This window comes from Orycteropus afer, unplaced genomic scaffold (genome assembly GCF_000298275.1).
Source record: "Orycteropus afer afer isolate SDZICR_OR568_19922 unplaced genomic scaffold, OryAfe1.0 scaffold00072, whole genome shotgun sequence".
Classification (NCBI taxonomy): domain Eukaryota; kingdom Metazoa; phylum Chordata; class Mammalia; order Tubulidentata; family Orycteropodidae; genus Orycteropus; species Orycteropus afer.
Genome location: NW_006921659.1, coordinates 1,838,647 through 1,864,157, shown reverse-complemented (window position 1 = coordinate 1,864,157; position 25,511 = coordinate 1,838,647). Strand labels below are relative to the sequence as shown.

Sequence of the window (25,511 nt, the reverse complement as noted above, 5' to 3'; positions counted from 1 at the left end):
AAGGAGCTCAGGTGGCACAGTGCCTAAAGCATTTGACTGCTAACTAGCAGGTTGGCAGTTCAAACCCACCAGCCACTCCATGGAAAGAAGATGGGCAATCTACTTCCATAAATATTTACTGCCTCAGAAACCCAATGAGGATCGCTATGAGTTGGAATCGACTCAATGGCAGTGGGTCTGGTTTTTGGTTTCAGTTGTAGAGAATCAACAGGGATGGTGGTACAGAGTCCAGAGGGACATATGTATCCCACATAATATGTATCAAAATCTGTATTTCATAGCAAATTTCAGTAATGCTTCTTGATTCAGCATACCTTCCATTAATGAAAACTCATGGTGTCAACAACAACTATAAAGTAGAAACTAATTGGGTTATGAAAGGGTTGAAGAGATCTGTGAGCCTGAGGAGGGCTTTCCTCATGAGTCTCTCAATTCACAGAAAGGCTCTCTGAGGACACTGTAGTGACCAGGTAATAAAATCTCTGAAGCCTCTGTCCTAAAGCAGACTTTAAATCCTACCGAGAGAGTGTTTATAACAGGTTTTCTTAGCTTCTTTCTCTTTTTTTAGGTTAAATGGCAGGATGCTGAGCACTGCTAATCTCCCCAGACTCCGTTTATTTCTTACCGTAATGGAGAAACTGTAGTTCTGATAAACTAATGGCAAGAGAGAAAGATCAGTCATATTATATCTTGTTTAGGAAAGGATGTGGCTAACTTCTCCCTAAATAGAAGGGGCTCAAGTCGCCAACTACTACACTAGTCTTGTTTTTCTGTTGGTGAAGAAAACAATTCTAATCCTCTCTCCAGCTCTTTTATCAATAGCTAACCAAATGAAACCCATTGTCATCAAATCAATTCTGACTCATAGTGATCCTTTAGGACAGAGCAGAACTACCCATAGTTTCAAAGGCTGTAAATCTTTATGGATGCAGACTGCCACATTTTCACCTGCAGAGCAGCTGGTAGGTTCGGATTGTTGACCTTTTGGTTAGCGGCTGAATGCTTTAACCACGGCATCACTAGAGCTCCTTATCAAAAGCTGTGGTAGTAAGTACAAATAAAATTTGTACATTATTGTTTCCATAGCAACTCAACAGGATCAGATACCTCTACTCTCTAAAAGAATAAGCTTTCCTTTAAAAAAGAAAAAGAAAAACATATTTACTTTTAGAGTTAAAAGTCCAAAACTACCAGAAGGTAAAATCTAGGTATATAGGTGACAAGAGGACTTTTACGAAGAGCCATAAAGTGGTTTTTACCAAGTAGCTTTATTATTATACCATTTGGTACGTATGGTAGTACAATGCCAAGATAATGAATCATTTCAGAATAACTTACCAATGGCTTTTGTATAATGCCTCGCACCCAGCAGAAGTTCCGGAGCCCGATACCAAAACGTCACCACTACTGGATCCAAATCTGCTAATGGCTTTAGAGGAGAATTGAATAATCTGGCAAAACCCATGTCAGCTAAAAATAAAACAAATTAATGTATCAGCTCCACACACTGTTAGAACCATGCAAAGCTGACAACAACAGCCGCTAACATTGTAAGGCAGTTCCTTTTCCTCCCTTTTAACCAGTGGTCTGCGCCAGGCACTGGATAGGAATTACTTCATTAATCTTTAGTATCCTCCACTGAAGTAGATGCTCTGACTTACCCAAGGTCATGGTGCTAGTGAGTACAGAGGCAGTGCAGGTACAGGTACAGAGAACAGTACAGGTACCTTATACCTATAAATCAGGCATCGCAAGGATAGTGAGGCTGGCACAAGACCAGGCAGTGTTTCCTTCTGCTGTGCATGGGTTCACTATGAGTTGGACATGACTCAACGCCACCTAATCTAACAACATAAATCACTTTACAGTTTTCACATGTATCATCTTTACCCGCATAAGAACAGTTTTAGTTAAGTATTTTGCTCTCATTTCTGAGATGAAAAATCTAAAGGGCCAAAGGAATTAAATGGCTTGCCCATGGTCACAAGGATATTAAGCAGAGATGCCAACACTCAAAAGAAACCATGCTATAACTTAGGAGTTATATTCTTAACCACAGGTCTGACATATAATAAACTATACATACGATAACTGCAAGTGACAAAGGCCAAGTGTCACAAGAATGATAAGCCTCTATAATTTGAAATATATAATATACAAAGTATTTGATTCTATAAGAGGCCCCTGCTCAAATAACACATAACAGTTTTAACTATGGAGTATCAATCTTAAACTAATGTGCTATGATAACACACATTAATATTTTAATTTACCGTGATTTTGTTTCCTTAGAGTTTTAATAATTTACAAGACTTCCTGAAAATGCTTCGGAAAACCTCAGTCTTAAAAAATAAAGCTGTCCAAGGAAGCTTGTGCTGATGCCTGTTCTTTCTTAGCTAATTTCCCTGTACAAACCGAGCTATTCAAGATCATTCCAATACGGCACTTACTTCAAAGCACTGCCCAATGTATTTAATAGAGGCTGACTGTTATTGATGACAAAAAAATACAGCAGATTGCTATGTCGTCCACTGAAAAGCATTTCATTGTTTTAAATAAAATCTAAACCCAATGTTTTTCCCCATATTCTCTACTTGCTTAGTTTTTTTTCAGTTGTCAAAGATTTTATTTTACTTGGAACCACAATCAACACGCTACTTGCTTAGTTTGACCTAAGCTCCATTTACTCACTGTCAGATGAAATCAGGCCACTAGGAAATAAAATAATCTTACAATCAATTCCTATCTGTTATATAGCTTTAATAGAGTTTCCAACTATTTTTTCAAATAATTACTAATTCATACTAAAAGTAAGTAGCATAAACATTACTAACAGTTATGTTCCTAAAACTAAATATGACTGTTTATGGACATATCACTGTTAGTAATATATGTTTCCAATAACAATGTAGTTGGGTGAAATCATTCCATTCAATGGACAAAGGTAGTAGAATTCTGGTGTGAGTGCTAAGTAGGTGTTATCAAATGATAAAAAAAGCAGCAAAAGATAATGTTTACCACCAAGAAACTTACAAGAAGGCAAGATGGCAAAATACATGAAAATAAAAAAGGGGTAAAAAGTATTAAAATAAAGTTTCTACTATTTTTACTAGATACTGAGTTCTTTTGGGGAAGGGTTTATGTCTCCTACATGGTCTAATCTGGAAGAATGCTTAATAAACATCTGTAGACATGAAGTAAATTGAAAGTGGAACACAAGCTAGATATTGTAGGAGAAATCATTCTAGTAGTAAAGAAGAAAGGCAATAAACATTTCAGTAAGGCCTGGCAATAAACAATTCAGTAAGGCCTGGGAGTGGGGCTATTAGAGTAGGGAAGGATCAGATACAGGAAAGGTCACGGTGTATTTCCCACTCAACTATGCTTTTAAGTCAAAAAAGAGCTATATTAAAGTATTAAGGATAGGCATTAGTGTTACTACTTTTTTTTAAAAATAATGTATTAAAACAAAATCTAAAAACAATTTAATCAAGTAGATTGACTGTTCCCCAGACCTTTATTTTTAATCACAGCTTACTTTTAACCTGGGTTTTACCTGGTTCTATCTAATCTTGGATAGAATTACAAACCTAAAACTCTTAACAGTGAGGCAACTAACTGGCCTGGCTGGAATACAAGGTTACGTTGAGGAGTACGAAGATATTTGAGAGCAGTAAGGAGAAGATAATAAGTTTGAGTGACTGGGATAAATGTGATGACTAGTACAGACAAAGGAGAGTCTGAGATGGTAAGTTTGCTTCAGGACAATGGCGTAAAGGATGACAGACAGCAGGACATCCAAATAGAGATAAAGACCTCACTCAGTGAAGATGAGAGAAGAGAATCTGAGATCCAAATCTCCGAATCATGTACACAGAATACCAGATTTTGAGGTCATAATGATTTGTCAATTCCTTAAAGAAGTCATGGTAAAAGGAAGCCATGGGTCAAGTCAATGCCTACAGTGTCTTAAAGCAAGGGGTTAATTATAGTAAGAGGCAATAATCAACAGAATGCAGAAATAACAGAAAGAACTGTAGGTAGGAAAACAGAATTATGTGATGTACGTAGCCCAAGGAGAAGACAGTCAAGTCTCAAGGCCAGGTTGGTCAGAAGAACAAATCGCTTAAAGCAATAAAGGAGAATGATCGCCAAATACAGCTCACTTGATTTGGTAGAAATGAGGTCACAAGTGCCCTAAGAGAGAGGTTTCAATACAGGGATGGAATCAGAGGCCAGATTCTAACAAATTGGAATAAGTGGAATCAATGGGTGAGCACCATGTGTTTCAGAAGTAAAGGAACAAGAGAGGGAAAAAGAAATAGAACAAATGTTAAAGAAGACAAGTGGATATAAAAAGATGTCTTTTCAGGTTGAGAAGATGACTGTGAATGTTAAGAGGTGAAGAGGAGAAACCTGGGAAGGGAGGAAGTGAACATACTGTCATCTGAGGAGCTGAAGTACGGGCAGGGAGATATCTGGAAACTAGAAAGCACACTAGTAGATAGGGCTTAGGGAAAACAGAGTCACTGTGAAACTGTTTCAAAGGCAAAGCTGTGCTGAGGAAAAGTGGGGGTCAGTGAGGTCACACCAGATAGTCTGCTATCACTGGGCAGCAGTATGTGTAGGGAAAGACACTCTGGATTTGGAATTCAAGTCCTCGCTTTGAAAGGCTGAGCAAGCTGCAGCCTCTCTCAATCTGGCATTTCTTATCTATAATGGCCACCATACAGGGTGGCTGTATGAAACAAATGAAGTAACATGTGATAGCATGTATCACACTATAATAAACTGTGTACTTTATTGTTTTGCTCACAGGGTGGGACGCGGGAGCATCTGTTATCTCCCTTTCACTACTGTCTAGCAAGAAGTAAGTACTCAATAAATGCCTATAAGAGTGTGAGAGAGAAATAAAAAGAAGCAAGCCCACGAAACCATTCACTCTCATACGAGAAGAAGTAGTGAGGAGTGGTGAAGGGAAAATAAAAAGGGAAGGAAAAGGCAAGAGAAGGAAAGCAACTATCTAAACCATAAAAACCACACCCACTATCACTGAGTCCATTCAGACTCACAGCAACCCCTCCTAGGTTTCCAAGGCTATAAATCTTTATGGAAGTAGATTGCCTCGTCTTCCTCCCGCACAGCAGATAGTGAGTTTCAACCAATGAACTTCTGCTCAATAACCAAATGCATTACCCACTACACCACCAGAGCTTCTTAGCAACTATTTAGTGGTACTTAATTAACATCAGGGAGCTCTGGTAGCATAGTGCCTAAAGCATTGACTGCTAACCAGAAGGCTGGCGGTTCAAACCCACCAGCCACTCCTCGGAAGGAAGATGGGGCAATCTACTTCCGTAGTGATACTGCCTCGGAAACCCAAGGAGAGGTCGGTATGAGTTGGGTCTGACTCCACGGCACATAACAACAACGACAATTAACATCAACAAATGTTCGAATGAATTTGAATCTCAGTAAACTCATAGCAGAGATTTAAAGAAAGAGAAGTTGGTTTAGAACAGCTTCTTCAGGGATAGGGACAGGGATTTAACTGAAGAAGTAGAAGACCAAGCAGCAGGCCACACATGGTTGATGTAGGACAGCATAAGTAGTAATAGGTTACCACAATTTGTGTCACCACTGGTGTGATATTCTAATACCAAAGAAACCACCTGATGAAACAAAATTTATTTTAAAAGCATTGAACATTCAATAACTATAACTTCTATTAAGAGAAATTAAAATACAGATTTCTTAGCTCAGTTTCTCCCCAAAGCTATTACAGGTTTAAATGATACTGATTTCTGTTAGAAACTTTGGGGTTACAAAGGAAATATTAATATGCAGATAAGACTCTTTCCAGTGCCTTAAACAAAGATACAAAGTAAGAAAGGCTGTGAACATTTATATTCATTTGGGAAAGATCTGTTGGTACCAGGCACAGGATACAGAGGCCTGGGGTGTGGGTAGAAGGGGTGCCATTGACGGTACATGTGTCAAGGTGGGAGGAATGTTTCAGGGAGAGAACATGTGGTAAAGCTGAGACAAATTTAAGATTTAGGGGAATGCGTTTAGGGTGACTGTGTAGAGTAATGGTAAACACATACTTGGGATATGATATGGGAATAAATGTTTTTATGGGCTTGCTTTTATCAAATCCCAGTGATGCCTCTGCTAAGAATCACAGAATCTTATTTCGGAATAACACTAGAGGTTATAAAGTATCTACATTTCTCAACATTTTGTCTAAAAATAATGTGAAGAAATACTTTTAAAACTAACTACTTAAATAAGAGTATTAAAAGGGAAAACCATTTTTGCAGTCACTTCAGTTTCTTAATAAATTACTTTAGGCACAATTACCTACCTATTTTGACTCTCCCCCTCTCAGGACCTTCTCCCATTACTAGGATATTTGCTGGTTTCTAGAAATAAAAATAGAGCATTCAAATTACTATGTGTATTCTTTTGACATGCTCTAAAAGGGGGAAAAAAGTTCTTATAAAAATATCACTTCTGTATTTTCTTCAAAACTATAATCAAATATTTAAGCACCCACTACACAGTTAAAGCATTTGACATACTTAAAATTAATACTAATTTTATATAAACATTCTTGCTACAGAAATACACCTCATTTTCAAAATTATATCACACAAATAAGTACAAAGTAATTATAGCCACTATTTTTATTCATCCCACGGGGGTGGGGGTGGGGTGGGAAGAAGACTCCCATAAATTGTAAACTGCTAACTGTCCATGACAAAGAGTTTATGTGGTTGAAAATTTTATATAAAATTTCAAACCACAACATAATTACTTTCATTTAAGTATCAAATGGAACACTCCTTGCTAGAGATTTTTAACTACTATAGAAAAACATGATCAACATTCAACAGAGTCCATTAAAATTCATACATGTTTTAAACTTTAGTCCATGCAAAAAAGTAAGAAATTCCAAATATTATTTCAAGAAGCAGGGAAATAAAAACCAAGGCTAATCCAGAACTACATAAAGAAAAGTGGAGGCTGCAAATGTATCCACCATCATGTAAGTCGTTCTCATCTGTACATGTCAGGAAGCACTGCAGCTGTGGGAATAGGGTTTACTTATTTATTTAGGGCAAGTAAGTCTCCTTTGTAAACCCTCTGGAAAGAAAATGTATGTGTTTTTCACTTATTGGATCATTTATTCAATCAATTAATCTAGTTTCTTCCAGGACATAGAACATGCTAAGCACTAAGAGGAAAAACAAAAGTAAACAAAGTTCCTAACCTCTAGATGCTTACTATGTAAGTAGAAAGAAAAATGAGAAATTTTGTAATATTAGAAGTTAGAGCTGTATATGAATTGCTATAGACAGGATTCTTGTCTTGGTTGAAAAGCTTAAACTTGATTACTTTAAGATACCTTCCAATTTGCTGGTTTTTTTCTTTTTCTTTTTTTTAAGTTTTAATTAAAACAATAAGCACTTTTTAAAAGATAGTAGAAATGATCAATCAGGGATTCCATTGTTAAGGAAAACATTCATGGGGCTGGAAGACTGGGGTAGTCCATCAGCCAGATCCCAAAAAATAAACACGAACTAGAATGGCAGAGAAGGGCAGCACAGGAGGTGGAAAAGGCTATGAACATGGTATACGTAGGAGACAGTAACAAGTCTGACTTGACAGAAATGACACATGCTGGGGTGGTAGAACAAACCTGGACTCCAGATGGCCTTTCATGCCAGATGAAGTATCTGCCCTTTATACTGTTGTTGTGTGCCATCGAGTCGATTTTAACTCATAGCAACGCAGTACGACAGAAGAAAACAGCCCCACAGACTTTTCTAAACTGTAATCTTTACAGGAGCAGATTGCCAGGTCTTTCTCTTGCCAATTCTTTCATCCTTGGAGCAGCTGAGTGGGCCTGAACCTCTTACCTTTTTGGTTAGCAGCCAAGTGCTTAACCATTGTGTCATCAGGGGGATGGGGTAATAGAAATGGATGTGAGATGATAAGGACTTTTGTCCAATGTCTTGCCAGCTAAAATAAGAGAGCTGAGAAACATTTTAAAGGACTAATAAATAGGGCTTTGTGGCTGGTTGAAATTAGAAGATTGAAAATGGGAGATAAAGATTTCACCAAGGTTTTGAGTTTATGTGACTAGAAGAGTGATAATGTCTTTTACGGTAACAGAAAAGTTACGCAAAGCACTGGTTTGGGATGGGAGATGACACAGAGAGAGAGAGAGAGAGATAACACTGAGTTTGAGTAAGGTGAGATGCCCAAGCCATAACAGCCAGTTGGATGGAAACAGGAACTGCCTCATAGGAATTTGGAAGTTACTATCATTAGTGCAAAGGCGCTCTGGTGGCATAGTGGATAAGGCACTTAACTGCTAACTGGAAGGTTCAAACCCACAAGCTGCTCCACAAAAGGACGACTGGGTGATCTACTTCCGAAAAGATTTACAGCCTCGGAAACCCAATGCGAGTTGCTATGAGTCAGAAATGACTCGATAGCAGTGAGTTTGGTTTTTGGTTTTATCATTAGTGTGTGATAACTAGGACAGGCTTAGTTCACTATAGCAGAAAGAGAACAACAGCAATCAGATGAAAACTGAATGTTCAAAATTCAAGTTGGACAACTATTTATCAAAGATCCATTACATGTGAAACATTGTACTGGAGACTTTCAGGAAACAATGAAAGAAAACATAGAGATCTTCACTTCCAAGGGCTTGAAATCTACTAAGGAAAGACACAGTCTTTTAGAATATAAGGCAAATTATGGGAAGTACCAAAATAGCAAAACACAGTGTCAGGAATGAATGATTCTTTGGGAAGATGATGACTTTGGGTGACTTTAAGGATAACTAAGATTCTGATAAGCATGAACAGAAGAAAAACTCTTCAGGTAACCATATTGGTAATGGCATGATAAATATAAAACTACATATGTGGCATATTGGGAGAGCCTATAAGTATTTTGAATGCTCAGTGTATAAATAGGACTGGAGACTGATGCTGGGAATAAAATGCCACATTAAGAAGACTAGAATTTACTCTAAAGGAAAAGCCTAGACAGGACAGTGATATAGTCAGATCTGTATTTCGGAAGAAACTCTGGTAGCAGAGAGGTGGATTGGAAAGGATGGCTAGACCACAAAGAAAACCAAAACCAAACCAAACTCACTGCCGTCAAGTCATATCCGACTCATAGCAACCCCTCCTTGGGTTTCCGAAGCAGTTATCACTATGGAAATAGTTGGAAGTAGACTATAATAGTTCAAGAAATAGTAAAGAGGCCCTAACTTGTGACAGTGGTCATAGAGGGAGATATAAGAGCATTTCAAGGGAAAAGTTCAAGATGACATTGCTATTTTGCAATGTTCCCTCCACGCTCCATAGTCATTCATTCAACAAATATTTACTGAGCACATGGCAGTAAATCAGGAAAAACCCTGGCCTTCACGGAGCTTCCATTCTAGTGGCAAAAGAAAGAAAAGAGATAAACAGCTATACAGTACATCTGATACTGGTAAGTGTGGTGGATAAAAATAAAATAAGGAGGGAAAAAGAGAGTTCCATATCTGGCTTTACGGCTTATAGGTGCTCTGAGGGACTCTGTCATTATAGAACAACTATATGCTGCATAAGAAACATTCCTTGAAGCATCCCCGACCACATTAAGAGGTTGAAAATATCTGTAACAACTGCTCACCCTCACCCCAAATAATGTGTCCTATAGCTAAGGTTAAATGGCTGGGCTGCAGCTTTAAGCAGCCAGGAAAAGCAAGATGGGCCCAAGGCTAATGCCAATACTGTACTTCAGTGAGGACACCAAGCCTGCTACTCCCTCACAGTTAGTCAAGACTTTCAAGGGGACTAAAATAAACTTGTATGAATAAACCTATATGCCAGCAGTAAACACAAAAGCAAAATGTCTCTGGAAGAAGGCTTCCCAACTTAGGCCTATGGACTGAAACAATAAATTTTTCAGTTTAAAAAACATGTATTTCCTATGTTATTTACAAGAGAACCACTTAAGTGTAAAGATCCTTGAAAACAGAAAATACAAGGATGGAAAAAAAAATGTATCAGGGAAACTGCTAACAGAAAGCTCAATCAACTATCGTAATAGCAGAAAATAGAAGCAAAAAGGCAATCAAAAGCAAGACTCTCTTAACTAGAAAGGATCTGTATTATAGCCTCTGGGGCAAAAGAAGCAAGAAGGGAGAGGCTCAAAGAAATTCATTACAGACGGCAATAAGAAACTACAGACCCAGTGAAAGTCAGAAAGATCAAGGAATCCTGAGGAACTTGATGCCTATGAACGTGAAAACATACACAAAATGGACAAAGTCTAAGAAAAATGTAACCTACACACTGCCCCCAAATAAATTAGAAAACTTGAAGAAATCGAGAAGTACTAAATAAATCGAAACTGTAGTTAAAAATCTTCCTACCAAGAAAACATCAGACCCCCAGATGATTTTAGAGGCAAATTCTCCAAATTTTCAATGAACAAATTTTCTCAATTTTTTTTCATAGACTAGAAAAAGAGGGAATGTTCCAGTACATACTACAAGGCCAGTATAAACTTGGCAGCAAAATAGAAGTATGAAAAAGAGAAATTTCAGGTCAACCTCACTCTTGAGTATATAAACAAAAATGTTAAACAAATATTAGTAACTTAAATCCAGAAACAGGAATACTAGGATGGTTTAACATGAGAAAATCTATGTAAGTCCTGTACACAGAAGAAAAACCATCCTGATAGATGCAGAAAAGCAGTTGATAAATTTAACACCTAGTCATAGTAAAGGAGCTCTGGTAGCGTAGTGCCTAAGGCACTGGACTACTAACCAGAAGGCTGGTGGTTCAAACCCACCAGCCACTCCTTGGAAGGAAGATGGGGCAATCTACTTCCATAGTGATACTGCCTCAGAAACCCAAGGAGGGGTTGCTGTGAGTCAGGTCTGACTCGACAGCACATAACAACAACAACAGTCATAATAAAACCTCTCAGCCAATTAGACTAGAAGAAAATTTCCTTAACCTGATAATGAATATATACCAAAAAGTAAGAAGGAAACATCAGAAGCATTGCCTTTAAAATCAGAAATAACCCAAGATTCCCATCATCACCACTTCTAAATCAACATTATACTAGGAGTCGGTGCTGTAAGACTAATTAAAGGCATATGAATCAGGAAGTCAGAAACAAAACTACTGTTATCTGCAGATGAAATAATTACTTATACAGAAAACACATCAGTATTCATAGACTAATTATTAGCAATAGTAAGAGAGAAGAAAGTTTAACAAATTGTCTGGCTAAATGAACAATATGAAAAAGTAAACTATTTCTATACATCAGAAAGAAAAAACAGGAAATATATTTTTTAAAAGACAGCACTACTACAGCAACAAAAACTGTAAGGGACTTAGGAATAAATATTATAAAAGATGTGCAAGATTTATATACAGAATACTATGAGATGTTATCCTAAATGATATTTCCAAACCTACTGCCATTAAGTTGATTCCAACTCCTAGTGACCCTCTAGCACAGAGTAGAACTGCCCTATATGGTTTTCAAGGCTGTCAATCTTTAGGCTGCCTCATCTTTCTCCTGCAAAGTGGCTGGTGGGTTCAAACTGCCAACGTTTTGGTTAGCAGATAAATGCCTTAACCACTGCACCACTGGAGCTCTTTAAAATGTCATTAAGAAATCCTAATAAATTAAGATCCCATATACATATGACAATGCAATATAGTTAAGATATCAATTCTCCCATTAGTTAATGTGCAAATTCAATGCACTTTGAATCAAAATTCCAAGTTTTTTTTTTTTTTTGAAACTTGAAAAGCTGATTCTAAAATGTATGTGGAAGAACGAAGAGCTAAGAATAGCCAAGTCATGAAGAAGAGTATGTTGGGGGAAGGGGAGAAGGGAGGAGTCTGGCTCAAAACAAGGTAACAAAATTTCTTTTAAAGCTACCTAATTAATAAGAATAAGTGGCTAAGGTACTGGCACAGGGATAGACAAAGGATCCAAGGCATGGAGCACAGAACCCAGATAGAGCCATGAAACTGACATGAAACTGACAGAGAATCAGATCAGGGAGGAGAGGAGGGACTGGTACAACAGATCATCCAAACAGAGAAAAAAATTAATGACATTAATCTCCACCTCATACCACACACATAAATTTCAGGTGGATTAAAGACTTAAATGTGAAAAGTCAAACTTTAAAACTTTCAGAAAAAAAAACAGATTACCTTTCCAACCCTTAGACAAGGAAGAACTTCTTAAGACACAAAAAAGCACTAACTATACAAAAAAAAAAGCCCAATAAATTCAGTTACATTAAAATAACTTCCAATCATCAGAAGACAAAAGAAAATAAGACAAAGCACAAACTGGGAGATGAATTTGCAACACATATAAGCAACAAAGATTTAGTAACCAACCTTCAGGTTAGCAGTCAGATGCCTTAGGCACTGTGCTGCTAGAGCTCCAACCAAAACAAAAGACTCCTTTATCCAAAATAAGGAGCTCTGGTGGCATAGCTTCTATAGGCATTTGCCTGCTAACCGGAAGGTTAACGGTTCAAACCCACTAGCCACTCCTCAGAAGGAAGACTGGGCAATCTACTTCTGGTAAAGATTTACCACCTTGGAAACCCAAAGGGGGTTGCTATGAGTCGAATCAACTTGACAGCAGTCAGTTAGAAGACTATATACTGCAGAGTGTCATTTCCATAAAGCTTAAAACCAAGCAAAGCTAAAGAATATATATTTTTAGGTATATATACAAATGTAATAAACCTATGTTATAAAAAAGAAGATAATTCAGGGCATTTGTTACCTCTTGGGAGGAGCCAGAAAGAAGGGACATGGGGGTGGGGTGGGATGGACATAAACAGAAGCAAGCTATTGGAAATGTGCCAGTTCCTGGGTTAAATGATGGGTTCTTGACTGTGCACTATACTATGCTTTGTAACATGTGCTTTGTAACATGCACAAGTGTTTTGAATAGTCTTCTGTATGCATCGTATATTAAAAAGATAGAAAAGAAAAAATAAAACAATGAATGAGGATTGGCACTGCTAGGAGTGGAGTGGGAGGGTGTTATTTTAAGATTTAAGCATTATTTTCTGTTCCTCAGAGAAAGCCTCCTTGAGAAGGTAACGTGCAGTAAGGCCTGCAGGAAATGCAGAAATAAGCCAGGTGGATATCTATGAAGAGCACCCTAGGCACAGGGAAGAGCAATTTAAAGAACTAAGGCAGGACTGTATCTGGACACAATGCTAATAAGAACAGTGGATGTTAAGTACAGAGTGATAACAGGGTGTTGATTCTAGAGAAGGAAACCCAAGCAAAGGCCTCCTTGCTGTTTCAAAGGGTTCCACTTTGGCACAAGTCATTTTGGCACCAGAACCGGACCGTCTGGCTTGTGCTCTGAGAGTTGGTGAGGTTGCCACAGGTTTGCAAAACGGCAAGGTCATGGTGTTTGGAGCAGTTAGGAAAAACTCTGGCAAGCTCCCGAGCTGGCAAACTAGAGAGAGAGCAAAGAGGGTAACGTGGTTGGAGTCAATGTGAGAAGAAAATAGAGGAGGAGAGAGGTAATAAGGCAAAGGTTGGGGAGGGGGCTGTCAATTATACAGAATCTTGTAGGAACTTGGAAAGACTAGATTTCACATGATTAGCATTAGTATCAAGGAGCTCTGGTGGTGCAACAGTCAAGCGCTCAGTTGCGAAGGACGGCAGTTCAAACTCACCCAGTGGCTCCACAGGAAAAAGACGTGGCAATATGCTTCAGCAAAGATTACAGGGAGGAGGTGGGGGGAGGGAGAACCCCATTGCCATGGAGTCAATTCTGACTTATAGTGACCTCCACTGGGTTTCCAAGACAGTAAATCTTTACGGAAGTAGACTGTTCCATTTTCCTTCCCTGGAGCGGCTGGTGGGTTTGAACCACCAATCTTCTGGTTAGCAGTCAAATCCCTTAGGCACTGCCCTACCAAAGCTCCTTGATGACAGCCTAGAAAATCGACCCGACAGTACACAACAACAGCATTAACATCATTTTGGTATATTTCTGTCTTATCTAGAATTGTAAATTATCACATAATTGTAAACTGTATATTGTTGTTGTTGTTATGTGCCGTCGAGTCACCCCCGACTCATAGCAACCCCTCCTTGGGTTTCTGAGGCAGTATCACTACGGAAGTAGGATTGCCCAACCTTGCTTCCGAGGAGTGGCTGGTGGGTTTGAACCGCCAGCCGTATAGAGATGCTGGTATTCTGTCCAATCTTTTGATAGGATTTGAGGAGACTAAGGCATTTTCTATTACGTTATATGTTTCTATAATGCTTGATTTTGTATACTTCAGTATTGTTCCTTCTCAGAAAAATGGCATTTAGAAATATAATAAAAAAATAAATAATGCTGAGAAGAATAAAGGGAGGTAAGAGAGAAAAGCGCCAGGAATGAACCTGCGAAGGAACATCAAAGATAAGAAAATCTTTCCGGAAGCGGAAAGAAGGTAAAGGCAAGCGCAGAGCATACTTTTAAAGGCCTCTGTGATGATGGGAACTCTGGGTGTGTTAGTTACCCAGTGCCACCCTCACAGAAATACCCAAGTGGGTGGCTTGAACAAACAGAAATTTACTTTTTCACAGTCTAGGAGGCTGCAAGTGTGGATTCAGGGCACTCGGGAAGGCTTGCTTCTTCTTTCTCTCTCCTGTTGGGGACGGTCCTAGTTCCTTCATGATCTTTCCACGGCCCAGCATCTATCTTCCCCTCTCTCTGCCTGTTCCTCTGTCCTAACCTGCTCTTTTTATATCTCAAAGGTGACTGGCTTCAAACACCATACCCTACACTGATACAGGTCTCTTAACCCAACAAAGAAAGTCCATTCTCCAATGGGATTATAACCACAGGTATGTGGTTAGGATTTACAACACATAGTTTGGGGGACACAATTCAATCCGTAACACTGGGATATAACAATTTTTCAAATTGTAAAATTATCATATAAACCATTTTAACTCTATTTGTTACATTATTTTTAATTCCTAAATGTGGAACTTAAACTCTTCATATAAGAAACGAAAACAGATTATGAACAGTTGAATGGGAGAAATGGAGGAAGTTGGTTTTAGATCACTGTAAGTTAACTCATCTTAAAACTTGCAGTCATGCTGTGTTGAAACAGTGAATACGTACACCACAATAGAATGAAGATATAAAAAAGAGAAAAAAGGATCTGGCTACTACTGAAGTTGGAACAGAATACCTTTGATATAACATACTTGAAGCCTATAGAAGCTCTGAGAATGAGGTCTCCACGTAGAGTCTGAGATGGGGGCAGAGACATAGTTTAGGGGAGCAGTAGACCATGAGTTCTTTTGTACAGTCTGAGAAAGGAACTCAGAGCTTGGACAGTATCCACAAAGAAGGGCTCCTGTAGACAAGTTAAGACCCAGAATTGCACAGGGAGTCACAATGTGTATCACTTAACTGGAATTTACCTTTCTTTGTGTTGTTAGCTGCCCTCCAGTTGGCCTCCAAGTTACAGCAACCCTACACACAACAAATGAAACCTCCTGCCCAGTCCTGCTGCACTCCCACAGTCAGCTGCAGAGAGACTATTATTATCTGCAGGGTTTGCACTGCCTAATTTTTGTAAACAGATCACCAGGTCTTTCTTCCCAGCCTGCCTCAGTCCAGAAGCTGCAGAAACCTGTTCAGCATCACAGCAACATGCAAGCCTCCAGTGACAGGCAGAGGTGGCTGAGCGTGAGGTACACTGGCCAAGAACTGAACCCAGCAAGGTGAGAACTGACTGCTGAACCACCACTGCCCCTTATCCTCTTCAAAACAAGTAAATAAATGCTAAGGTCACAAGATATTTGATGTGTCAAAATAACAATAATAACAATAAAACACCTTGCAATGTGGATGACCCTGGAGAACATTATGCTGAGTGAAATAAGTCAATCACAGAAAGACAAGTACTGTATGAGCCCATTACTGTAAAAAGACAGAGAAGGGTTTGCTTGGGAAAGGGAACTCACCTAGTAGGTTACCGGGATGAGGACGGAATGGGAGGGATTAATTTAGGGCTTACACACTGACATGGGTAGGGAAATGAGAGGACACCAAACAGTGCACATAAGAGATAGATGACAGATGCTAAAACCAACCAATGTGACCACAATACCACATTGCCATTAATACCGTAGGCTATACAGATAAACACATAAACACCTGATATGATCAGACAGGGGTCAGTGAATAGAGGTATACTCTAGGCCAAGGATAGACTCAGCTAAGCCTAATCTTGTACAAACACCAGTGATACAAAATACCTGCAGTCCTTACAGAAACAACAGAAGACAGACCCAGAGTAATCCCTCACAGACATCCCAACACTATGGGAGAGAGATCCAATAGAGCTACTACCTCAGGACCATAGTACTGGGGTACACCAGACTCAACTGGCACAACAAAATACATAAAAGAGTTGCTCCACATCCTACATTGGTGAGTAGCGACTGGGGTCTTAAAAGCTTTCAAGCAGCCATATAGGATGACGTCTCCTAGCGTCAGAAGTGAAGAAGAATGCACACACACACACACACACAAAAAAAAAAAACCAAAAAAACAAGAGCATTTAGAAGCAATCACCCCTAGGACACGATGGCCCTCGAGACCAGAAGAACTGGATAGTGCCCAGCTACCAATGCCAACCACTCAGGAAAGGATCAAATCTGGAGATCCTGGATAGAATGGGAGGGAAAACGTGGAACAAAATCCAAAAACTCAATAATGACCAGAATTACTGGTCAGATGAAATCTGGTGAGACTCTCAGTACTATGGGCCTGGAACACATTCTGTGCCTGGAATAAAACTCACCCCCAGGGGCGGGCTCTCAGCCCAATAGTTAACAAGATGTACACGCAGACCACTCAACCCAGAATGCCACACCCACACACTCAATGGTAACACATCTCTCAGAGCAATAGACCATGGGACACCAAAGGACCAACATTCAAACTGAGGAAATGCAGGACAAACAGGAGTGCATAAATATAAGGGTCACAGGGGGAGGGTTGCAGGGCAGGGAGGGGAGGAGACTGGGTTAGGCAGGGACATGGTGAATGGGGAAAAAAATAAAATAGAATAATCATCATTAAAATACTTTTTTAAAAAAAGCATTCGCCAACATAACAATTTTCCCATTTACAGCTCAGGGACATTGATGACTTTTTTCATGTTGTGCCACCATTATTGCTATCCTTTTCCAAAATATTCCACCACCATTAGCATAAACTCAATGCCCTGCAGACAAAAGCTTCCCCTTTTCCCCTTCCTCCTACTCCTGGTAACCATTAATAATCTTTGGGGTATACATACATATTTTTTTTTCCCAAAAAACCTATCTAGGAATTCTTCCTCCCCTCCCGCCCCCGTAATCAACAAAGAAAGTTTCCTTCCACTTATAAACTTCTAATTTTTCAAGGATTTCCGTATCAATCATCTTAATAGAAATGCTCAAAGGTGTGCAGGGGAATGGGGTAAGTCTCAGAGCAATTTCATTCAATTCTCAAGACTCCACACTGACTTGTTTTTAAATACTTAGTATTCAATAGACTCATTTTAATGATTATGAATTTAAGTGAAAGTATATACTTAAAAAAAGGCGGGGGGAAGGACAACTGTAGTTCATATGTAAGCACCTACACCCACACCACACACACGCCTCAAGCATGAAAAAAGGATACCAAAATTGTTCTGACCTAGTTACATCCCAATTAACACAGACTATACTTTACCAAAACTCCTCTTCTTACTGTGACCACAAAATGCCAGCTGTGAAAGAAAGTGATACTGCTGGGTTTGCACACTTTGGTTACCATAGAAACAGTAGAAATGGCAGGAGTCGGATGCCTCACATTTAAGTTATCAGCAATAAAACCGGATAGACAAATCAATGCTGCAGGGTTCATTTTTGTTAAATTGTATTTTAAAGGCAAAACCCAAGGAAATAATGTGATAAAAAAAAAATATGACTACTAAGAAACTATTCCTGAAATACCTGCATTTTATCACAATTTAGTTAATTCTTGAATTTACATTCACAATGCTTTACAAGTGCTCCAGATTTGCTTTTTCTTTTTATAGAACCAATTTTCCACAGGGTTAAATTTATTTCAGCTAATTGGTTCATCACAACAGAACTGCTTAAAGATACCAAATCATTCTACTTCATTTGCTTTGCCCCTACCCTCAGGGCACAAATTTGAACACAAATATGAAACCCACAATATGACGATCAGCACTAGAAGAGAAGACAGAGGAAACACAAACACAGTTTTCTACAATCCTGAGTAACAGGAACAAAAACAATTAGAGTAACAATCGGACATAGTTCTGAAACTATGAACAGTGCTGGCCCAGGGTATTAATGGCTACCAACTCTTCCTGTATTTAAATACAGTGATGGCACAACTCTCCTCACATTTGATACAGAAACACATTCCCAAGGGAAAACCCTCAGTTCATGTCCTTTCTTTTACACTGTTCTTCATTGTTCACCCTGAACAAATAAGATTTTGTGTTGCAACAAACAGGGTAAAGAACTCTCTAAGTCTATGCTTTTTCTTTCTTTTAATCAAATACAACAGCCATTTCCTAATATAATTAGTCTATCATAGCTGTTCACTACTTAAAATAACCTCATTGATCAATGAAGATTTTAAAATACAGTGAATTGTACCATGTCTGACTCGATGGCACATAACAACAACAACAACAATGAAGACAGAGTTTCTGATCACAGTGACTGTAAACTCCTAGAGGGCAAGGAAAAGGTGTATCTTGGAGACACTGCAGGTTCAGTTCCAGACCACCACAGTAAAGCAAATACTGCAAAAAAAAAAAGTGAGTCACATGACTTCTCCTGGCTTCCCAGTGCATATAAAAGTTATATTCACACTATACTGTAGTCTATTCAGTGTGCAACAGCATTATGAAGAAGTCTGGAATATTGTGAGGATTACCAAAACGTGACACAGAGTGAGCACACGCTGTTGGAAAAATGACACCAACTGACGTGCTTCATGCAGGGTTGCCACAAACCTTCAATTTGTAAAAACACAGTATCTGTGAAGCACAGTAAAACAAGGCATGCCTGTATATTTCTGTCATCACTTTATTTATGTGCTGAAAGTCAGGCACATAGTACATGTTTAATAAATATTTGCTGAATGAATTAATGAAAAATGCCAATGGTTAGGGGCAAAGTATGAGTGACTTCCTTTGAAAGACAAGTTCCCAAATCTAAAAGAAACTAGAATAAGTACTTACCTCCAAATGTATCAAACTCTCTTATGAACACAGGTTTAAAAAACATCTTGATTTCAACTTTATTGCAGGGTTTCTACAATCATCTATACACTGTTGTTGTTGTTGTTATGTGCCGTCGAGTCGACCCCGACTCATAGCGACCCCTCCTTGGGTTTCCGAGGCAGTATCACTACGGAAGTAGGATTGCCCAACTTTCCTTCCGAGGAGTGGCTAGTGGGTTTGAACCGCCAGCCTTCTGGTTAGCAGTCAAGTGCTTTAGCCACTATGCTACCAGAGCTCCTATACACTAATGACTCCCAAATGTATATGCCTCTAGGTCTCTAAACTTCTGTATATCTTAAGATACATGTCAACTGCATGCTGGCCATCTCCATAGCACCATGTGAGCTCAACATGTTCAAAACTCAACTTTCACTTTTTCCTGCCAAAATTGCTGGCAAGAATTTTTTTTCTGTTAGTCCCTTCTGAGTTACACAGTCACCTAAGGCAGAAGTCTCAACTCCCTTATCCTTAAAATCTAATCAGTCTTCACATCTTACTTCCTAAGTATTTATATTTATCTTTTCTCTGTCTTGACCACTTGTGCCCTACTTCTGCCTTTATCATTTCTCAATAGCCCAATAAAGCTAGTATCCCTGCCTCCTCAAATCAATTCTCCATATCCCTGTCCTAATGGTCTATCTTAAACAAAAGCCTGGCCAGTTCAGCTCCAACTGACCTCAGGATAAAAGCCAAGTTTATAACGAGACAATGAAGATCCATTATAATCCGGTCCCTGTCTCTCTTCTGCCACTTCTTCCACCACTTCTTGCTTTGCCCCAGTAATACTGAAGTTTGTGCTGTTCCTTACCCTGCGCCCTTATTCATGCTGCTTCCTCTGCCTGGAAAGCTCTCACCAGTGCATCCTCCTCCTCACCTTATAATGCCTATCCATCCTTTTAGATTCAGCTCAGTAACTATCCCCCAGAGGAATCCCATTCTAACTGGTTAGGTGTTTTTCTGTGCCCTCCATACATTATGCATAGCTGATCCCTGAATGAACCTTATAATTTCACTTTTAAACCTTGTCTATGATTATCCATTCATGTGTATCTTCCCACCATGCACCTATGGAGGGAAGGGATTGTATTCTATCAATCCCTGTTTTCCTAGCTCCCAGCATGTTGTTGTTGTTTGCCATCGAGTCGGACCCGACTCATAGCGACCCTCCTTGGGTTTCCGAGGCAGTATCACTACGGAAGTAGGATTGCCCAACCTTCCTTCCGAGGAGTGGCTGGTGGGTTTGAACCGCCAGCCTTCTGGTTAGCAGTCAAGTGCCTTAGGCACTATGCTACCAGAGCTCCTTCCTATATATTAGGAGATCAAAATGAGTTTGTAAAGCAAATATTCTAAGGCTATAAATGTAGGTATAAAGATGTAATCTAGTTAAAAATGAATTATATTCCATGGTTCTATTATGGGTTAAACAGGCCTTTCTATTCAGATTAACTACTTTTCCATGGTTCTATTATGGGTTAAACAGGCCTTTCTATTCAGATTAACTAACTACTGTTTAAAATGCTGTTTCTAAGCAAAATTGTCTTGCCAGTTCCAAATTACGTATTTAAAACTGATGCAAACTATCTGGAAGTTGGGTGCAGCCTATGATATTAAATGCTGTGATTAATTTCATTTTACTTTAAAATGGTCCAGAAGTATCTGTAATACAGAACCTATGTTAATTAAATTTTGGCATTCACAGTAAACAATGTCTGCCAACCTAGCACAGCCAACAGTTAACAAAGCACTTCTTTGTCTTTGCCTTTTAGCAGTGGTTACAGGCCTGAACAGCAGAGATAAGGTTTTCTTTTCTCTAAAGTGAACCAATAAAAAGTAATTGTTGTAAAAAAAACTTAACGCAAGACAAGCACATGTATCTAGAAGGCTGTTTATCTAACTTCAAGGTCACTAAGAGGGTTTAATCAAGATACATTCCACAGTGACAGCAATGGCAGGAACAATGCTAAGGCGTTCAGATTCGGTACTGTTCAGTAATGAGTACAATCCATCCTCAGAGAAGCAACACGGTAGAAAGTAGCATTGTATTTGAATTTGTGACATTCACATTCAAATCAAGGAATTCAGTATTATTTCTACATCATGAGAAATTAAGGATGTCAGCAGTAGAAATTAGATAATGGAGCCTCCTCATTTTACTGGTGAAGAAACTGAGGCCCAAAGAGATAAAAGAACTTGACCAAGCTCATTCTACCCATACAATAAGCAGACCCAGGATTAGAACTGAGAAATGGTTTTAGTTCTCCTGAAATCCAGCTTTCTGGGGTCCATGAAATTGTGATGACCCACTCTGGCCCATTAAATGTCCTTTTGAACCTTGAGCCTTAAAGAAACTGGTCACTGAAAGTCACGTTTAAGTCAAACAATGGCCTAGATAAACTAGTAAAAACTGATTTGCCTTAAACATCGGGCTATTTTGAAGAATCATCTACGTGCAGTCAGTTTTGAGGAACAGAGACTCCAAGGTCAGACAAGGAGCTGTGTTTTAGGGGAAATTATTAGTATATAAACACTATCTGGCCCCCATTTTCATAGCAATGCTGATAAGATGTGGTAGAAGAATTTGGGAAGTTGTTCTCATCTTTGGAACATTTTTTACTCCCAAATCAAAATGGTACCCTGATCTGGAAACTGTATTAAATAAACTTCAATTGATTTATATTACTGACTTAATAGGATTTTTGTTTTAATAGAATCAAAGTCTCTCAGAAATGTTCAGCAGGCCCAGGCTATGAAAGCAGAAGCACACTTAGAAACGCACAGTTCTGAAATGCGTTACAGGATTCACCTCCAGACGACTTCTACCTAGAGGTGTGGTTAGTTAACAATATGATCCTACAGAATAACTATTCTACGTAATGTCTTGGTAAAACGAATCATTAGCCCTTCCAGGAAAGATCCTCTTTATTCTCAATAAAGAATGCTGAATCATCCTAAACTGCTAGTCAAAATGAACACCTGTAGTGATGATTACCTTAGTATACATTTGTCAAACTCATGAATTTGTAAACTTAAATGGGTGCACCTTATTGTATGTAAATTCTACCTCAGTAAAGTTGACTTTTAAAAATAATATGCCTGAATTGATTCTTCAGTTTTAACTGCAGGACCCAAAGCAGTGAGGCTCCTGCATGTGATCTCTGATTCCTAAGCAGTTCCTGTCATTGCTTTCAATGTGGAATATATTTAGATAATCCTCTCTTAGTGACCTGGAAGTTAGGTAAATACCTTCTTTAAATATGTGTTTGTCACCACTGACTACTAAAACTTTATGGTAAAAGAGCTTTATCCCTGAGCTAAATATTAAGAGGCCTTGCAAGCCACTGGAAGTTAAGTAATTTGGGTGAAAATTTACAGAGCAAATTCACTTTCCATACAAGTTGGCCCTCTTAGAAGTGTGGTTCTTACATATAGTACGGCATTGTCAGTGAAGGCAAACATGGGTATACAGGTGGACAGGCTGAACTACTAGGTATGTCTATGAAGCGGGGAGTGCACCCAAGAACATATTTAGGGTTAGCAGACAATGGTCCTATAAGTTTATGTGTATGATCTGAATTCCCAGATGTATAGTAGAGCTCACAAGGGGCAAAGTTGTAGTCACTGCTTGGTCACAGCCAGCTACCCAGAGGGACCAGGTAGTTGAATCTGTGGGCTCAGGACCATAGTCACAGGGGACATCAAGCTCAATTGGCATAACATACTACAGAAAACATTGTTCCACCTCCTATTTTGGCAAGTAGCGACTAGGATCTTAAAAGCTTGCAAGCTGCCATCTAGATGCAACGATGGCTCTCTCCTTGTCCAGAGCAAAGAAGAATGAAAAAAAACAAAAATTCATGGAAACAATTAGTCCTAGTAACTGATACACCATCCGATCTGCAGCCTATATGACTATGAGGCCAGAAGAACTAGATGGTGCCCGGCTACTACTGTCAACCACTTGGAAGGGGATCTGTGTAGGAGATCCTGGATGGAGAGGGAGAACAATGTGGAACAAAACTCAAAATCATTTGGAGAAAAAAAAAGGGGGGGAGACCAGGTTTGCTGGTCCGATAGAGCCTGGTGGAACCACTATGGTGCCTAGCTGCCCTTCAGGTCTGGAATTGAACCCATGCCTGTGGCTTCCAGCCAAACAATAGACAGGCATATGAGTTGAACATTTACCTGAGGTAGATACACTCCTTGGACAGAACAATCATGGGAGAAAGAAGGGCTGCTTATGCACAGGAAGACAGCTGAGGGGGCAGGAGTGCATGGAGGGATGGACACAGGGAAGAGGTAACTATGGGGAGGAAGTGAGGGGGAGCTGTTGCATTGTGGTAAACCGTGGTCAATGTCATGAGACAAAGTGTATGTGAACTGCTGTATGGAAAGTGAATTTGCTCTGTAAATTTTCACCCAAATCACAATTAAAAAAAAAAAGTGTGGTTCCTAGTGTGTATCCTCTGTCTATGCAACAGACGTTGGAGTACTACACCCTACCTCAGACTGACAAATGAGCAGACTCGAAAGAACACTCCAAACTGAGGTGCCCGGCATAGCTAAAACGGCAGACACAGGTCTGGGATCAGACGCCACTGTTTCTTAAACTCCTGCTTCTGCTGGTAAAGTATGAGCAGTACTTTCAGTAAACAAGTCCTATTTTGTAAACAAATGTAGTTAGGCTTGCTTCCAGGAAGTATGTCTAGACTGTTCTCAGAAAAAAATGCTTGCCTTCAGGAAGAATGTATTTGACAACAGATTAACTGATATGAAGAAAGGTCTCTTTGTAATTGCAGTCATACTAGCCCTCTTGTATAAAAACCCTGCATGGAGCACTTTGTATTTTCACACACTGCTGCCCCAACTTGAATTGTAATACTCCTTGATAAAACTAATTTCTTTTCTGCTCCAAACAGAGTAAGAATTTTGCTCTTTGACAGGACTCTGTTTAAAGCTCCAGTTACTGAGTTATGAGTGTGGAAAACAAGAAAACTGTCATGCCAAGAAAAACACAGCCTATGTCAAGAAAACATCTTAATAATACCTTCTTACATCTATAAGGTGTGAGCCATGATATCCAAAGAACCGTAAGACACATTATCTTGTCTGATTTTCTCAAAGCATTGTGAAGAGGCAGGACAGGAGTCACTGGACATGGATGACATCACCCCCTGCAAAGGTTTCCCTACCGCAAGCAGGAGTGGCTGAGCCACATGCGATGGAGGATCCAGTACTAAGGACTAGTGAGGAACCAAAACACATGGTTAGGAACCCTAATATGGTTCTTTATGATGACAGAACTTGTAATGGTTCAAAATAACCTAAAATTCCAAATTCTAAATGAAAGGAGGGGCTTGCTTGCATATTCTTTACTAAGTAAAAAGGATAATAATAGGACCCAAACATCGTTTAAAAGCCTCTTAGACTCTGTGGTAAGCAGCTTCAAATATGGTTTCCAGTGCTTCCCACCTCCTGGTTTACAAACCCTTGTGCAAACCTCTCCCCTTGAGTGTGGGCTGCACCTAGGGACCTACTTCTAATAAAAAGAATACAACAAAAGTGATATGATGTCACCCCCATGATTAGGTTACAAAAGACTGTGACTCTCATTTTGCTAATTCTCTCTCTCTCTCTCTCTCTCTCTCTCTCTCTCTCCCTGGCAATCTCTCTTGCCCTCTTGCTTGCACTTTGGTGAAGCAAATAGTCATGTTGTGAGATGCTCTATGGAGAAGACCATGTGGCAAGGAATCAAGGAAGGCCTCCACCCATCATCTCATGAGGAAATAAACCCTGCCGACAAAAAGAATGAGCAAGGAGGTAGACTCTTCCCAGTTCAGCCTTGAGATGACTGCAGTCTTTTAAGAAACTCTGGAACAGAGGACCCACAAAAGCCAATTCCTGACCTACAGTAACTGTCAGATGATAATTGATTTTGTTTTAAGCTACTAAGTCATTTGTTACACAGCAGTAGGTAACTAATACAGCCTCAAAATATGCGTATAAGGTGTGAAAAGGAAGTAAAAAGAATTAACAAATCAAAACTATGTAGTTCGTAGTGCCTAAGGCACTTCACTGCTAACCAGAAGGCTGGCAGTTC

The 25,511-nt window shown here is 39.3% G+C and overlaps 1 protein-coding gene across 1 annotated transcript in view; it reads right to left on the bottom strand.

Moving 5' to 3' along the window:
* Window positions 1-25,511, bottom strand: part of CDK19 (cyclin dependent kinase 19) — a 219,052-nt gene that overhangs the window by 22,849 nt on the left and 170,692 nt on the right. The window contains 2 exon segments of the mRNA XM_042780937.1: window positions 1,339-1,470; window positions 6,368-6,425. Of these exon segments, the coding sequence (XP_042636871.1) occupies window positions 1,339-1,470; window positions 6,368-6,425 (190 nt within the window).